General features: G+C 35.6%; 1 protein-coding gene across 1 annotated transcript; it reads left to right on the top strand.

The window, feature by feature from the left end:
- The first annotated feature begins 480 nt into the window (after window positions 1-480).
- Window positions 481-15,952, top strand: LOC110450248 (sulfotransferase family cytosolic 1B member 1-like). Its single transcript, XM_021497654.1, has 7 exons — window positions 481-577; window positions 1,502-1,578; window positions 10,701-10,915; window positions 13,117-13,455; window positions 14,126-14,229; window positions 14,355-14,541; window positions 14,722-15,952. The coding sequence occupies exons 3-7, from the start codon at window positions 10,717-10,719 to the stop codon at window positions 14,832-14,834; spliced, it is 942 nt and encodes a 313-aa protein (XP_021353329.1). The 5' UTR covers window positions 481-577; window positions 1,502-1,578; window positions 10,701-10,716; the 3' UTR covers window positions 14,835-15,952.
- The last annotated feature ends 1,628 nt before the right edge of the window (window positions 15,953-17,580 follow it).

Genomic DNA, 17,580 nt, shown 5'->3' with positions numbered 1-17,580 from the left:
TTTGACAACCATGGTGCACAATGATATGAGTTTTAGTCCCAAACCGGTTCCCGGGTAGGACTATAGGTTTGCACTCCGTCCGTCTCTCTGTCTTGGGATGGCGGGGTGCAATGTACAAGAATTAGGTCACTGTGACCTATGACTTGACATTTTAACTTATCATTTGAGAAACTTCTGTATTATTTCACCTGGAGTTACCATATTTGGTGTACAAGGACATTTTGGGAAGACAGAATGCAAGAAGTAGGTCACTTTATCCTCACTGTGACCTATGCTTCCTGATATAGGTGTACTGTTTGTTGAATATATAAATCATTACTGGTGAGGGACTATGAATTGCCTTGCAGTACTCTGCCTTGTTCTTATCATTGTGTTGAAAAGCGTTCCATGGTACCCAAAGATATGAAAAATGAATTTCTTTTTTTTTTCCGGCACTTGTCGGCCATCGTAATTACATAATCCTCGCCTGACATATAACTAGATCAGACAACACGTTAAACCTTACACAAGCGTGTTCCCGTTTATGTCGAATTTAAACAGAGCTGTACAAGGTAACCGACGGACATATTTGCACAAGGTAATTTCTCGTATACAATGGCCGATAACAGCCTTCAAACCTTATTTCTTATATGTATATGACTTAAACATGTACATTTTTAAAAAGAACATGCACACAGTTTATATCTTATATGTATATGACAAGTACATGTGCATTTGTTTTTAAATTGGACATATGTACACATGTTTTACGTTATACCGATTAACAATCCAACATAAACACCGATCTATTTCAGACGACAGGTACATTATGTATGCATAGTTGTTTGTTTTATCGGTTTGGTACAAATGTTAAAACTTCACAAAAGACAGATTTAAATCAGTGACTGCATTATTTATGAGAGCTTGCAAAGTTGGAAGGACTTGTGTGGCTATGGGAGATTTTTTTAATATCTAATACCATTATAAGACTTTGGGCTATAAATAGCACAGAGACTAAAGCCATGGATCAGATCTAAAATACTGTCGAAGTTTAGCGTGTAATAATATGTGAGGTGTTGCTATGTATTTGTGATTTCATTTCATCATATTTTATTGGGTGAACACTAGGATTGAACAGCAGACTAGGCCTATATACGTTCTCTCCTTAGGTTGACATGACAAAGACACATATGAAACGGTTAGCAAGAAAATATTGATGCAAATTATATACTATCCCCACTCTAAATATTACAGCTGGTATAGGGGAGATAAATCCATGAATGTTTCAATTATATATAAATAATTGATATTTTGAGATATACAATGCTCTAATTAAAAAGTCAATATAGAACCATGTAGTATCAATATATATCATTGGTAGGAGTGATACAAAAGGTAATACAAAATAAAAAAAATAAAATGAGGCAATATAGCTAGAAGATTTCAAGTACATGTAGTATATATGTGTACGCTGTATTGCCAGTGTTCTAATGTGTAAATCTTTCGTCCAATCGACTTTCAGACATAAAGTCTAGACTAACGGCCTCTACCGTTCACATATCACCACTCGAGAAGAATCCAGATTTAACTACAGAACACGTAAGTATTTAAACTTAGCACATTTTTGTTTTACTTTATTGCACCCATCAGTAAAAACAGCACCCAAAGCTTAATCCTTTAGGTGTATAGTATAAACATCAATGTATATATAACAATCAGTAGAATCACATAATGGTTTAAGGACAGTATTTTTTTTTTATCAATTATGACTATATATAACAAAATTTATAGATTGTTTTAATTAATTATCCAAATCATTTTTGTGTTGTTTATCTATTTAAGAACACTATCAAGTATAGATTTAATTTCCGTATTGTTTAACATAGTGCTTCCGTTAAGAAGTATTTTAGTATCAAGATTGACCGGACACACTTCAAAAATCTCATTTATTAGAGTCTGTCTCTCATCCATATACATTGGACACTGTAAAAGATAATGGATAGCAGTTTCATAATCATCAACACTCAGACAAGATGGAGACTCTTTCAAGTGATATTTGAACAGATCATAGTGCAGGTCACTCGCCTCATTTCTCAGTTGACATATAAGATTATGTTACCCATTCTGCTTTCACAATTTTTACATTTGTAAATACATAAGAGATATCATTATTAAAACATATTTTAGCCTTAAATTTATTTAGAGTAGGGGAATGTACTATATCATTTTCAAGTCCATTGAACTTGTTGTACATTACTGGGAAGAAACTTTTAGCATAGGGTTCTGTACGACATAGTGGTGGGTTAAACATTCTTACATTTCTTAGATTATACCTATCATTTTCTGGGTTATGAATAAGAGGATCAATATGTCATGGAGGTATGTTGGTGATAAATTGTTAGTTATTGTATACATCTGAATTAGCTTATGGTTCATCCTTCGATCAGACAGAGATTCCCAGCCTTGTTCTTTATATAGAGTTTGGTGTGATGTACCTTTCCTTAGGCCTGTGATAATCCTTGCAGCTTCTAGTTGTACAGATTCTAATACATTTTTAAGATTGTCAGAGCAGTTATCACAGACAATATCTGCATATTCAAGCATTGGACGGATAAATGTTGTATATATTTTACATAGTGATTTCCTATCAATCTTATATATCAGAGACCTAATTATTCTTTTACTAGCCTTTTCATATATTAATTGAACATTGGTAGACCAAGTGCCTCTTTAGAAAAAGTTAATCCAAGATGTTTGTGATCATGGGCATTATCTACACAAGTATTAGAGAAATTAATTAGAAGATGGATAGGATCTTGGTATCTAGAAAACATTAGTGATTTGGTTTTAGAGGGGTTAAATTGAATGTCCCATGTACTAGCCCAGTTGTTAATTCTATCTAGGTCTTGGCTAAGATAATCTGCTGTGATACATATAGTATTATGATATTGTGATGTCTTGTTGTAGGTTTGATACAATTGTTGTTTATTTTATTGTTAATTAGTACTCTGGTTGTTAAAATAAGTGTTTATTTCTTATATGTGTGGTATATGTCCTATGTTTATTTTATACGGGAGGTATATGTCCTGTTTTTACTTTATACTGGAGGTATATGTCATATGTTTACTTTATATGGGAGGTATATGTCCTATGTTTATTTTATACGGGAGGTATATGTCCTATGTTTACTTAATATAGGAGGTTTATGTCCTATGTTTACTTTATAGGGGAGGTATATGTCCTATGTTTATTTTATACGGGAGGTATATGTCCTATGTTTATTTTATACGGGAGGTATATGTCCTATGTTTACTTTATCCTATGTTTACTTTATATGGGAGTATATGTCCTATGTTTACTTTATAGGGGAGGTATATGTCCTATGTTTACTTTATATGGGAGGTATATGTCCTATGTTTATTTTATACGGGAGGTATATGTCCTATGTTTACTTTATCCTATGTTTACTTTATATGGGAGTATATGTCCTATGTTTACTTTATAGGGGAGGTATATGTCCTATGTTTATTTTATACGGGAAGTATATGTCCTATGTTTATTTTATACGGGAGGTATGTGTCCTGTGTTTACTTTATAGAGGAGGTATATGTCCTATGTTTACTTTATATGGGAGGTATATGTCCTATGTTTACTTTATATAGGAGGTTTATGTCCTATGTTTACTTTATAGGGGAGGTATATGTCCTATGTTTATTTTATACCGGAGGTATATGTCCTATGTTTATTTTATACGGGAGGTATATGTCCTATGTTTACTTTATCCTATGTTTACTTTATATGGGAGTATATGTCCTATGTTTACTTTATAGGGGAGGTATATGTCCTATGTTTATTTTATACGGGAGGTATATGTCCTATGTTTATTTTATACGGGAGGTATATGTCCTATGTTTACTTTATCCTATGTTTACTTTATATGGGAGTATATGTCCTATGTTTACTTTATAGGGGAGGTATATGTCCTATGTTTACTTTATACGGGAGGTATATGTCCTATGTTTATTTTATACTATGTTTACTTTATATGGGAGGTATATGTCCTATGTTTACTTTATCCTATGTTTACTTTATATGGGAGGTATATGTCCTATGTTTACTTTATCCTATGTTTACTTTATAGGGGAGGTATATGTCCTATGTTTACTTTATCCTATGTTTACTTTATAGGGGAGGTATATGTCCTATGTTTACTTTATCCTATGTTTACTTTATAGGGGAGGTATATGTCCTATGTTTACTTTATCCTATGTTTACTTTATAGGGGAGGTATATGTCCTATGTTTACTTTATCCTATGTTTACTTTATAGGGGAGGTATATGTCCTATGTTTACTTTATCCTATGTTTACTTTATAGGGGAGGTATATGTCCTATGTTTACTTTATCCTATGTTTACTTTATAGGGGAGGTATATGTCCTATGTTTACTTTATCCTATGTTTACTTTATAGGGGAGGTATATGTCCTATGTTTACTTTATCCTATGTTTACTTTATAGGGGAGGTATATGTCCTATGTTTACTTTATCCTATGTTTACTTTATAGGGGAGGTATATGTCCTATGTTTACTTTATCCTATGTTTACTTTATAGGGGAGGTATATGTCCTATGTTTACTTTATCCTATGTTTACTTTATAGGGGAGGTATATGTCCTATGTTTACTTTATCCTATGTTTACTTTATAGGGGAGGTATATGTCCTATGTTTACTTTATCCTATGTTTACTTTATAGGGGAGGTATATGTCCTATGTTTACTTTATCCTATGTTTACTTTATAGGGGAGGTATATGTCCTATGTTTACTTTATCCTATGTTTACTTTATAGGGGAGGTATATGTCCTATGTTTACTTTATCCTATGTTTACTTTATAGGGGAGGTATATGTCCTATGTTTACTTTATCCTATGTTTACTTTATAGGGGAGGTATATGTCCTATGTTTACTTTATCCTATGTTTACTTTATAGGGGAGGTATATGTCCTATGTTTACTTTATCCTATGTTTACTTTATAGGGGAGGTATATGTCCTATGTTTACTTTATCCTATGTTTACTTTATAGGGGAGGTATATGTCCTATGTTTACTTTATCCTATGTTTACTTTATAGGGGAGGTATATGTCCTATGTTTACTTTATCCTATGTTTACTTTATAGGGGAGGTATATGTCCTATGTTTACTTTATCCTATGTTTACTTTATAGGGGAGGTATATGTCCTATGTTTACTTTATCCTATGTTTACTTTATAGGGGAGGTATATGTCCTATGTTTACTTTATCCTATGTTTACTTTATAGGGGAGGTATATGTCCTATGTTTACTTTATCCTATGTTTACTTTATAGGGGAGGTATATGTCCTATGTTTACTTTATCCTATGTTTACTTTATATGGGAGGTATATGTCCTATGTTTACTTTATCCTATGTTTACTTTATCCTATGTTTACTTTATCCTATGTTTACTTTATACGGGAGGTATGTGTCCTGTGTTTACTTTATCCTATGTTTACTTTATAAGGGAGGTATATGTCCTATGTTTATTTTATCGGGGAGGTATATGTCCTATGTTTACTTTATCCTATGTTTACTTTATATGGGAGGTATATGTCCTATGTTTACTTTATCCTATGTTTACTTTATTCTATGTTTACTTTATCCTATGTTTACTTTATACGGGAGGTATGTGTCCTGTGTTTACTTTATCCTATGTTTACTTTATAGGGGAGGTATATGTCCTATGTTTATTTTATACGGGAGTATATGTCCTATGTTTACTTTATAGGGGAGGTATATGTCCTATGTTTATTTTATACGGGAGGTATATGTCCTATGTTTACTTTATACGGGAGGTATATGTCCTATGTTTCCTATGTTTACTTTATACGGGAGGTATATGTCATGTGTTTACTTCGTTTTGAAGGGTTATGTCTCGTGTTGACTTTACTTGAAAATATGTGTCCTGTGTTGACTTTATATAGAAGGTACACTTGTATATGTCATGTGTTGACTTTATGTGGAAGGTATATGTCCTGTGTTGACTTGATATGGAAGGTATATGTCCTGTGTTTACTATATTTTAAAGGTATATGTCCTGTGTTGACTTTATTTTGAAGGTATATGTCCTGTGTTGACTTTATATAGAAGGTACTCTTGTATACGTCATGTGTTGACTTTATATGGAAGGTATATGTCCTATGTTGACTTTATTTTGAAGGGTTATGTCCCGTGTTGACTTTATTTTGAAGGTATATGTCCTGTGTTGACTTTATATAGAAGGTACATTTGTATATATGTCTTGTGTTGACTTTATATAGAAGGTATATGTCCTGTGTTGACTTTATATAGAAGGTTTATGTCCTGTGTTGACTTTATATAGAAGGTACATTTGTATATGTCTTGTGTTGACTTTATATAGAAGGTATATGTCCTGTGTTGACTTTATATAGAAGGTTTATGTCCTGCGTTGACTTTATATAGAAGGTACATTTGTATATGTCTTGTGTTGACTTTATATAGAAAGTTTATTTCCTGTGTAGACTTTATATAGCAGTTTAATGTCCTGCGTTGACATTATATGGGAAGTATATGTTCAATGTTTACTTTATATGTTAGGAAATATATATCCAATGTTATCTTTATATTGGAGGGTTTGTCCTGTGGTGATACAGGACATAAACGTCCTATATGTAATATCAACACATGACAGTTACCTCCCGTATAGGTCCGTTAAATAACGGATACAGCAAAGGTGGCCATGGTCATTTTGGGCCAGAATAATATTATAGTATGGGGTAACCGTTTGAGGAATCAAAATTAAAATAATATAAAACCTTGTAATTATTGTAGAATCAGCAGCAGGATAGGCTTAGAAAGTTAAAATGTCAGACGGTAAAACATGTAAATTCAGTTTAAAATATTTAAAATCTGAACCTTCTATTTAAATGTGTTCCATTGTCAATGGGGAGTCGAATGCGTGGCATGTAGGTAGATGCCCCCTATTAAGCAGATAAGCATGTGTGAAATAAGTATGTCCAGTACGGATATAAGGAAGGACACCTCGCTGCGTTCTTTCCGACTGGACAGACAAGGTTTTAGTTTTGATTGGACTAAAAACAATTGTTACGGGAGAAGTTACGTGACCTGACAACGGACAGGTGCGTTAACCTTAGCTCCAGTAAAAACTCTCCAAAAGCAATATTCGGAAGGTTAGTTGTTTTTTCTTCGTGAACGGTCTCAACAGTTTAGGTAATCTGTTCATATCTAGACTGAAATTATTGAAAACAAATGATTTAAATTGATTAGAAAGGCAATGTCTGAGAACAGCGGTAAGGCGAAACCAGTATTTCTTAGTGAGAAGCACGTCTATGGTTCTGTCACACCCTCTAACGTTGAATAAATTGCTCAGGATGTAATATGTAATGGTATCAAAGGGGAAATAATCCCGTTATCCGCAGATGATGGGCTGATTAAATCTTTGTCTGAGCAGGGATTTATTGTACTTATATTTATAGGGAAAAGTTGAGGATAAAAAAAATATCTGACAAACTGCGACAATGGCATCCGTGTCTTAATTATCGAAGAACTTCAAAACCATTTACCAAAAGTTTCGAAGATGGGGAAGTACTACGTCAATATCTGGTATTACGGTCAACCTAAACAGGAAACTGTAGGTTCAATCCCGTTGTAGCTTGACACACACTGTGTCAAATGTAAAGGAGAGGGCCACGTAGCTTTGAAATGTCAGAAAGGTTGGCTTTGTAAATTTTGTGGGCAGGAGGGTCACAAGCAATTTGAATGTCAAGGCACCGAGGAGAGCTGTTCCACCGATATTCCAGTACCGGAAAAACAGGACGACAGTTGAAAGGTTGGGGAACTTGGAAAGGAGCAGTACGGAAATTACGACACTGTGAGGAGTGGGCAGAACGAGATGTCAACGAGTCGGGGGCATAGGAGTAGCTCAGTTTATGGAGATATTTCTAATTATAACATCTGGGCGTGATAGGGATCGCAGCTGTTCGAAATCTCGAACACCACCCTCCCAAGGAAACGAATATAAATAAAAAAAATAAGAATAAAAAATATCGTTTTGTTTTTATTTAGATATGAATTGTAGTCTGCATGTTATTTCCCTTAACGCACAGGGCTTAAGGAACAAAAGGGAAAGGTTCCGAATATACGAATGGTCGAAACATCAGAAATTTCACATATTTCTTTTTACAAGAAACACAATTTACAGATGATGTTAAAAATGAGGGGTCGCATCTATACAAACGCAGATAGTTTGTAGGTCAAGCCAGGGAAACATGGGGCTCCCAAAAGGGGTAAGTAAATGTCCATTTTTTCGGTTAGGGATTTTGGTAACCGGTTCTTGGTCTTTCGCCCGAGTGACCGGTTAACGGGCTCACCGTTGACAACTCTACATAATAATCTACATGCCAAATCTATAACATCGATCAATATCTAAATGTCGACTTATCAGAACCCGACCTAACTCGGACATTTTGTCAAATAAAAAAATCAACGCAGATCGCAGTAGTGTTTGTAGTGACAATGCACACTTTTACATAGGGATGTTGGACAATGCATAAATTTCGACTAAGCAGAGGCCAATCTGCAGCAGCCATCTTCAAGAACATGCTTAAAATATTCAATTAAACAACTTTTATTGTGGTCCATAAGTCAGAACATTACTATGATACTTGTATCCCTCTGTACATCCACGCATGCTTATACATTAAATCTGTGCATGTTACATATCTTTGTATACCATTGTAAGTCAAAGGTGTTGAGATAAAATAAAAAGAGGTCCAGAGAGCGTGAATCCCTCACCTGGATATCAAAGCAACAATGGGAAATTATTATTATTACAAAAACATCCCTCCAATGGTACAGAAGAAGAAGTATTTTAAAGAATTTAACCTCAAATTCCCCTATTGAGCCCCACAACTCTGCACCTAAAGGGGCCACACCCATCATTTATACATACTTAAGACCCCTTTGCCCAAGGATACTTCAGGCCAAATTCGGATAAAATCCCTCACATGGTACATAAGGAGAAGGATTTCAAAGATTTAAACATCAATTTCCCTTTTTAGCCCCGCCTCTCTACATCCAAAGGGGCTACATCCACCGTTTATACAAAATTAAGTCCCCTTGGCCTAAATGCTCAAGGCCAAATTCAGTCCAAATCAACTGGGTCGTTCAGGATACGTAGCATTTTAAAGGGAAAAGTTGATGGTATGGCAAAAATTGAAGTTCGAACAAGTTTCTAAATAAACAAGCTAAATATACCAAAATCTCCCAAAATCAAAATCAGTGTACGTACTCATGGCATCGGGCAATATGCCTACTCCTAACACGATTTCTCACCCGGATAAGAAATCGTGCAGAGGTGAGAAACCGTGTTGCGAACTCAGCAATTTTAGCACGATTTCTCACCCAGGTGAGAAAATCGTGTCAGGGTGAGAAATCGTGCCGTACCAGGGGTGCCGGGGGTACTATAGTATTATATAGGAGACTGCACTCAATGACCCTGCGCCAGAAGCAGTACTTCTGTACTACTACTGTTTCTGATTTCAGAAAGTCTGGGCAAGAAGTTGAATATTGATTCATGGTAAGAAAACTCATTCGTACACTCATTGTGGAATGTGATCGATGAAATTCTACGAAAAAACCATTGCAATGTTCAGTTAAGAAATATGTATCACGTTGTGATAGGAAGTACAAAGAATTTAACCTTCCATTGCCTCTGATAAGCTACACAATATACAAACACAACCACATCTCAAATAGAAGGGTTGACAATTGCTCAGTTGTATATATATTTCAAATAAACCTTGAGAGAAAACTACTACTACAGAGTTATAAAAGAGATTAACTTGTTAAAAGGCACGGCAATGTCAACAAGTAATGAAAGACCTGGTATACAATGAGTAAAAGGATTAAAAGAATAAATAGAAAAAGTGCAATGATGATGATACTGAAGGCTTTCCATGTTGGCAGTTTTAAAATTCAGACTGGCAGGAATCTATTAGGGGGATTTAGAACTGATTTCGGCTGCGATTTCAGATTTTGAAGAGAACACACTGTTTTTGTTTATGAGATGGGAGGATGATAATGATTTCCTTTTCCCGGCTATTTTCCGGCTACGATCAACCCGGAATGGCTGTGGCTGTATTGACACTTGTGTGTTGTTGATTTCACATTCTAAATATGCTGCACTAGGTAAAACCTTTGCATGTTGTGGTTTATTACGGTCGAAATAAGCTGCATTAGATAAAGAATCGTCCGTGGTCAATGCTGTCAGTGAAAGTTAAAAAGCTTTCAATTGAGATTCTGGTTTTGATCATGTATCTCCCCAATGACTATCTATTCCGGCTATTATTTCTAAGGAGGTGCCGACATTTTAGTTTGTCCTTGCTTGGTAACGAGTATGTCTCGCTGGGTATAAAAAACGCAATACTTTCTAAATTGTCAGCGCTTCCTTAGATACGACAGCCGTAAAAGATTGTCCCTGGAGAAGATCTTCATACAAGATTTTGTTTGTTTGTGTGTTAAATTTTAATTGAAAGTTGCGCTGTCAGCATTAAGTAAGCTGCACTAAGCTAAGAATCCCTATTTAATCAGTACATCTTCACATGTTCATTCAATTATTTTCTAATATTTTCATGCAATATAAATTGAGATGTTTCTGTCATTACAGATAAATAGGAAATAAGATGAATCCCTCTGCGCTTGATCTTGAGGAAATAAAACAATACTTAAACAATATGTGGAGCAAAAAACCGCCCACTTACGATGGCTGTATGCTTCCGAAATTCCGACCGCTATTTCCTGATCCTGAAAAACACATGGAGGCAATAAGGAATTTCGACTCAAAAGAATCAGATATATTACTCTGTACATTTCCCAAAGCAGGTAAGAAGCCGTCACGTGTCTTATTTTTAACTGTGATACCAAATGTAAGTAATGTTGGCAAAATGGTGAATATTAAAAAGGCTATAACACATGTAAGTAATTAAATAAACTGCAATAACAAAGAAATCACATTAATTAGCTTACAGCAAATACCTTACAAAAAAATACTTAAAATAAGTAACAACGATATTACATCAAATTGCAAACAAAAACTTACATCAAATATATATTCTAACACGATTCGTTTGCAACGCGTGTTTTGATTGGATACGGACCATGTTCTAATATGCGATAGAATCATGATCAATCGTGTTAAACTCCCCCCATCGCACTTAAGCCACACCCCGTTTCTAACCAAAACAATATGGCGTCAAGCTCGCCTCTTACCTCCAATTATAACTGAAACGTTCGTTCCATCCGTGTGAAGGCATCTAGTCAGATCCGAAATCAAATGAAACATTTCAAATGTGTCATATAAATTGACACAAAACTCTTCACAAATCTATACAAATAATCATCGATTTTGTCGATAAGCACAGATTGGTATGCATACTGACATGGATATGTAAGAACTTGGTCAATATTAATCCAAATGTGTCGTATAAACATTGGTAACAGGTCTTTCACGAGCAATCCAAATATTCCGCCTCTTCAACATACAGATCGAGCGCTCGCCAGTATGGGCGGGGCCAAATGACCGACTTTTGAAAGCTTCTTTCCGATTGGTCAGTCCGCTGCAGAATGACACGTCGCCAGTTCAGGTCACAAAGTATTTTATTACGTATTTTGTACAAGGAAATACAATGTTTCTAAACATATTAGCGTAGTATCTTTGTTAAGGTGTGTTAGAATGACATTTGGTTTAAACTCTCTACCTATCGGTCTCGAGTTCAAACCAAATTTCATGTTCTAATCGCCAGTATTACCACTCAAAACAACGTACTATCCCCTAAACAAAGAATGAGCCCAAAGTTACAAACAAAGAACTCATATGAAACATTTGTTTTAGATATATGATATATTTAATTTGTATAGAACAAATGCAAGATTGATTTTGAGACCCTTGAAAAAGTACAAGGAGAATAAGACCATGTGTTTCGGAAGGGAAGCGTCTACTGCTTCATCGACGACTCCCGCCATGTAAATCTAGGTCACCTCCAAGAATGCCACGTCCTCACATGGAGAGCTCGGTTAGTGACAACAAAACCACAAGGCTCATTAATGGACATTATAAAAAAACATCGACCTTTATATCATATAAAAAATACTTATTTCTCTGTTGATGACGACCATAATAATTATCTATAGTCCTCATCCACCGGCATCCTTGGAAGCTCTGAGTTGTGTGTTGTCCGTCAGTAGTCGTCATCTATCACAGAAGTCATGCTATTGGAAGCTCTGTGTTGTGTGTTTGTCTGTCAGCAGTCGACATCTATCACAGAAGGCATGCTATTGTAAGCTCTGTGTTGTGTGTTTGTCCATCAGCAGTCGACATCTATCACAGAAGTCATGCTATTAGAAGCTCTGTGTTGTGTGTCTGTCCGTCAGCAGTCGACATCAATCACAGAAGTCATGCTATTGGGAGCAAGCTCTTGTATACCGAATCATCTGTGATATATAACCTCCGAAGTTAGGAGACTATCAGAATTTATTACAATCAAAGTCCAGTTAAGAGTTCACATCAAATAGCTCATAAAAAGTAACATCAAATAGTTAACAAATAATTTTTTTAAAATACATGATAATTATAGCTTATTTTGAATTTGTGATATGTTCAAATAGTCACCTTTCTTATAATACTAAAATGTAGGGGGTTGGGGTTATTCGGGTTACTTTGTGCCTGCTTTCAACTCTAACTATTCGTTATCATCAAATATATATCATCTGTTCATATATTTTATCAGAACTTCCTTCATCTGAAATTGCTAACAAAAACCACAGTAGAAAATAAGTTTTATCAATCAATTGTAGAAGACGTGTTTGTTTCGATAGCTTGATTAAAGAAATCATAAAAAATACATATTACTGAAATTCAGATTTAGATATTACGATCATCATTTGATAGCAGTTAAAATTCAAACAATTTAAACCTGGTATATAATGCCATCTGAAGCATTTCAACAATCAGAAATATTTTTCTCCTAAATATTTATATTTGAAATCAATAAAAATAAAAAGAATAAGGCGATGATTTGTTACAGGAACACACTGGGTACACGAGATTGTGACGATGATTCTACAAGGAGGGGCACAGTACACCAGTGGTCATAAGATACACACCATGATGGAGTCTGCCGATATTGAACAAATGAATGAGCAACCCTCTCCGCGTTTCCTCAACACGCATCTTACATTTCGTCATCTCCCCAAGAAGCATGTAGATAATGGATACAAAATCATCCATGTTATAAGGAACCCTAAAGATGTGATGGTGTCCTTTTACAACCACTGCCAGAATGACCCATTAACGGCCTGTACAGAGGAAGACTTCCCCGGGACATGGAACAACTTTATCGAAGACATGTGTGCAAACAAGCATAGTATGTCCTACATGTTTTAATCTGAGAACAGCAACAACGTATTTTTTTCGAATTATGGCAACAATGTATGTTTAATTCTAATGATAGCAACAATGTATATTTTAGTCTTCAATGTATGTTTAAGTCTAATGATAGCAACAATGTATATTTTAGTCTACAATGTATGTTTAAGTCTAATGATAAAAACAATGTATATTTTAGTCTACAATGTATGTTTAAGTCTAATGATAGGAACAATGTATATTTTAGTCTACAATGTATATTTAAGTTCATTGATAACAACAATGCATGTTTATGTCTGGTAAGAGCAACATTTTTTTATTTTTTGTTTGTTTGTCTGATGATGTTTGTAGGGATGCATATTTAACAACAACAGAAAGAAAGTATTGTGAGTGACGTCAGACAAAAAATCAGTAAATATTATAATCTGCGGGGTTTTAATTGATAATGAATTAACTTGAAATATAGTCAATTTTGTCTCCCGATCAATTGGGGATATGAAAAAAGTAAAAGATTACGTATAAATCGTTATAAATCAAGACTCGTGACATGTCTTCTGAACAATTATTTAAAAAATGTTTGTCGCCATATACATAGATATAAGCGGTTTGTGTAATGTACATGTGTATTAGATACTTTGTCACTGATTCCTCTACTTTTCATGTTCCAGATTTCTATGGGGGTTATATCGGCTATGAACGAGAGTGGGCGATGTCAAAACAGGCAAAAACTGCAACAAATATCCATACTGTGTTTTACGAAGATTTGAAAAAGGTATCATGCTTTAGAGTTAATGCTCAATAACTACAACTTTCCCATTACCTAATGTATACATATTATCACGTTTTATATTGAACTTAAACATTTTGCTTTAAGAAGCAATGCTATTTATTTTTCAGAATCCAGTTGTAGAAATTAAGCGTATGGCAGCTTTTTTTAATAAAGAAATAAGCCCCAAACTTATGGAGGAAATCGCTGACAATTGTTCGTTCAAAAACCTTGCGGACGCAACAACATCAGGCAAGAAAGGTGTGGATATACTCAGCAAAGTTTCAAAGGACGGAACCAACTTCATATTCAGGAAAGGTAACCCTCCTCTGATACCATGTAAAGTAAATTTATCTAACAAATTGGATACACTGTTCAAACCAGTGTTGAAGGTTGTCTCTTTTGGATATATAGTTCCTCGTGATTTTAAATGTGTCTTTTCGTCTCAGTAAACCGTTTTAACGTGCTTTGTTACGATATCTCCTCTCTTGTTCACAGGTACCGTAGGAGACTGGAAAAACTGGTTCACTGTCGCTCAAAATGAAATGTTTGACGCCATGCTGGAGACGGGGTTGAAGGATACCAATTTGAAGTTAACATATGAACTCTAAAAACGTGATATCCTATCCATTATCTATCCGGTAGTACATTACAGTCTTACATGATGTACAATTAGTAGCTGACATACAATCGTATGGTGTATTTTTACGGAAAAACTGTGTTATTACAAAGTAATACTGTAAATACACCATATGGTACTAACTCAGTAGTACTAACGACATCTACTGAGTTAGTACCGTATGATGTATTTTTAAGTGGATATTGCCGAGTTAAGATGGTAAAATGTATTAATATTAACAATCTTATAATTAACAATTTAAATAGAAAATGCTGTGTAAGTAAGGTATGACGTATTTGTTTTTGCATAAACTGAGTAATTGTGGTATGCTGTACTGAGACAGGTAATTTTGTCAAATTCTAGAAAAAAGATTATGCGATCCAGTTTCAATTAAAATTAATCAAATTACTCTCAGAGGGATTAGCTGAAATAAGAAGTAAAGCCGAAGCTGTACGAGTTCTTTTTAAATAAATGTGATAAGAGTACAAGAAGGTATTTCAGAGTTTGATCCTGTGTGCGCGAAGCATCATTAGACAGAGTCCTTGTTTTAACAGTTTTACGTAAGTTTGAAAATCTGTTTTAAAGAATTTTGGTGATTCTCGTTGTCGACTGTCCAGGGGTACGTTGTAGATCGTTGTCGATTGTCCAGGGGTACGTTGTATATCGTTGTCGATTGTCCAAGGGTACGTTGTAGATCATTGTCTATTGTCCAGGGGTACGTTGTAGATCGTTGTCTATTGTCCAGGGGTACGTTGTAGATCGTTGTCGATTGTCCAGGAGTACGTTGTTGATCGTTGTCGATTGTCCAGGGTTACGTTGTAGATCATTGTCTATTGTCCAGGGGTTCGTTGTAGATCGTTGTCGATTGTCCGGGGGTACGTTGTAGATCGTTGTCGATTGTCCAAGGGTACGTTGTAGATCGTTGTCTATTGTCCGGGGGTACGTTGTAGATCGTTGTCGATTGTCCGGGCGTACGTTGTAGATCGTTGTCGATTGTCCAGGGGGACGTTGTATATCGTTGTCGATTGTCCAAGGGTACGTTGTAGATCGTTGTCTATTGTCCAGGGGTACGTTGTAGATGGTTCTCGATTGTCCGGGGGTACGTTGTAGATCGTTGTCGATTGTCCGGGCGTACGTTGTAGATCGTTGTCGATTGTCCAGGGGGACGTTGTAGATCATTGTCTATTGTCCAGGGGTTCGTTGTAGATCGTTGTCGATTGTCCAGGGGTACGTTGTAGATCATTGTCTATTGTCCAGGGGTACGTTGTAGATCGTTGTCGATTGTCCAGGGGTACGTTGTAGATCGTTGTCGATTGTCCAGGGGTACGTTGTAGATCGTTGTCGATTGTCCAGGGGTACGTTGTAGATCGTTGTCGATTGTCCAGGGGTACGTTGTAGATCGTTGTCGATTGTCCAGGGGTACGTTGTAGATCGTTGTCGATTGTCCAGGGGTACGTTGTAGATCGTTGTCGATTGTCCAGGGGTACGTTGTAGATCGTTGTCGATTGTCCAGGGGTACGTTGTAGATCGTTGTCGATTGTCCAGGGGTACGTTGTAGATCGTTGTCGATTGTCCAGGGGTACGTTGTAGATCGTTGTCGATTGTCCAGGGGTACGTTGTAGATCGTTGTCGACTGTTCAGGGGTACGTTGTAGATCGTTGTCGATTGTCCAGGGGTACGTTGTAGAGCGTTGTCGATTGTCCAGTGGTACGTTGTTGATCGTTCTCGATTGTCCAGGGGTACGATGTAGATCGTTGTTTAGCTATCTGGTGACTTTACATAACTATTATACCTGTTTCACGTGTTGTACAACATTCCTTTCATACCAAACGTGTTGGGGATACGAATATCACGTGATATATACAATCGATAGATCCGTAACCCTGTTTTGATCTTACCCATTTAAACGATATTACATGAAAATAAACTTTGAAAGTAATTGAGAGTATTTTTTAAAAGTGTTGCATTTTTATACTGGCTTCTCATTCCGTAACTCGGTGCTAACCACACAGCTAGATATAGACACAGGGTATAGACACGAAGTATAGCATATTCACTTGATTTGCTTAGTGCTGCTTATTTACATTCAGTAGCTTATGTGTATTATATTTGGAAGAGTTAGTAACTTAATAATTTTGCCTGTAGAAAAAAATAATAATTGCGTAATAGTTAAAACATAGAGGAAGGAAGATACAATTACAAACGTTTATTCTAACTTTCTCACATAGCCTAACCACATCTTACTAATTGTCTTCTACAAAGTTTGCCTTAGTTTTATAAATGTATTTTGTAGAATCCTCGTCATCGAGATATTATGGTCTCCTTGTAGGTTCCCAGACCCGTTCATATCAGACAAATTAATGACTATAACATTGTTAATTGACAAAACGCTTACTTCCCGCAGAATATGATGTCAACAGACAAGAGGAGGGGAGTGCTGGCAATATCCTTAAGTGGACATCCCTGTTGATGAGAACAGGGGAACAGGGCAATAAAACATGAAATACTGATCATGGCTTGAGAGATTATTGCAGCGTTACTTAACATAGTAATCATATTATTGTCCCCACCACTGTAAGGGCCTCGTCTGCTGTGTTAAATAACAGCACTTGCTATGGTGTGACCGTGTGTTCAAGTTATAAACCACTGAATAAAATACAGCCATGAGCATGTTTTAAATTCGCTCTAGTTCTAAATATATATGATATATTTCTAAGTTATTAGTTTTGTTAACGAAT

This window comes from Mizuhopecten yessoensis, unplaced genomic scaffold, assembly GCF_002113885.1.
Source record: "Mizuhopecten yessoensis strain PY_sf001 unplaced genomic scaffold, ASM211388v2 scaffold5141, whole genome shotgun sequence".
Taxonomy (NCBI): Eukaryota; Metazoa; Mollusca; class Bivalvia; order Pectinida; family Pectinidae; genus Mizuhopecten; species Mizuhopecten yessoensis.
Note: the sequence above shows the minus strand (reverse complement) of the source record. Positions and strands in the feature narration are given on the sequence as shown.

Excerpts from the sequence above, each read along its gene's own strand:
- LOC110450248 (XM_021497654.1), top strand. The coding sequence starts at position 10,717 with ATGAATCCCTCTGCGCTTGATCTTGAGGAAATAAAACAATACTTAAAC. Across the intron at positions 13,456-14,125 it reads CATGTGTGCAAACAAGCATA|ATTTCTATGGGGGTTATATC; the intron begins GTATGTCCTACA and ends TTCATGTTCCAG. Across the intron at positions 14,542-14,721 it reads CAACTTCATATTCAGGAAAG|GTACCGTAGGAGACTGGAAA; the intron begins GTAACCCTCCTC and ends TCTTGTTCACAG.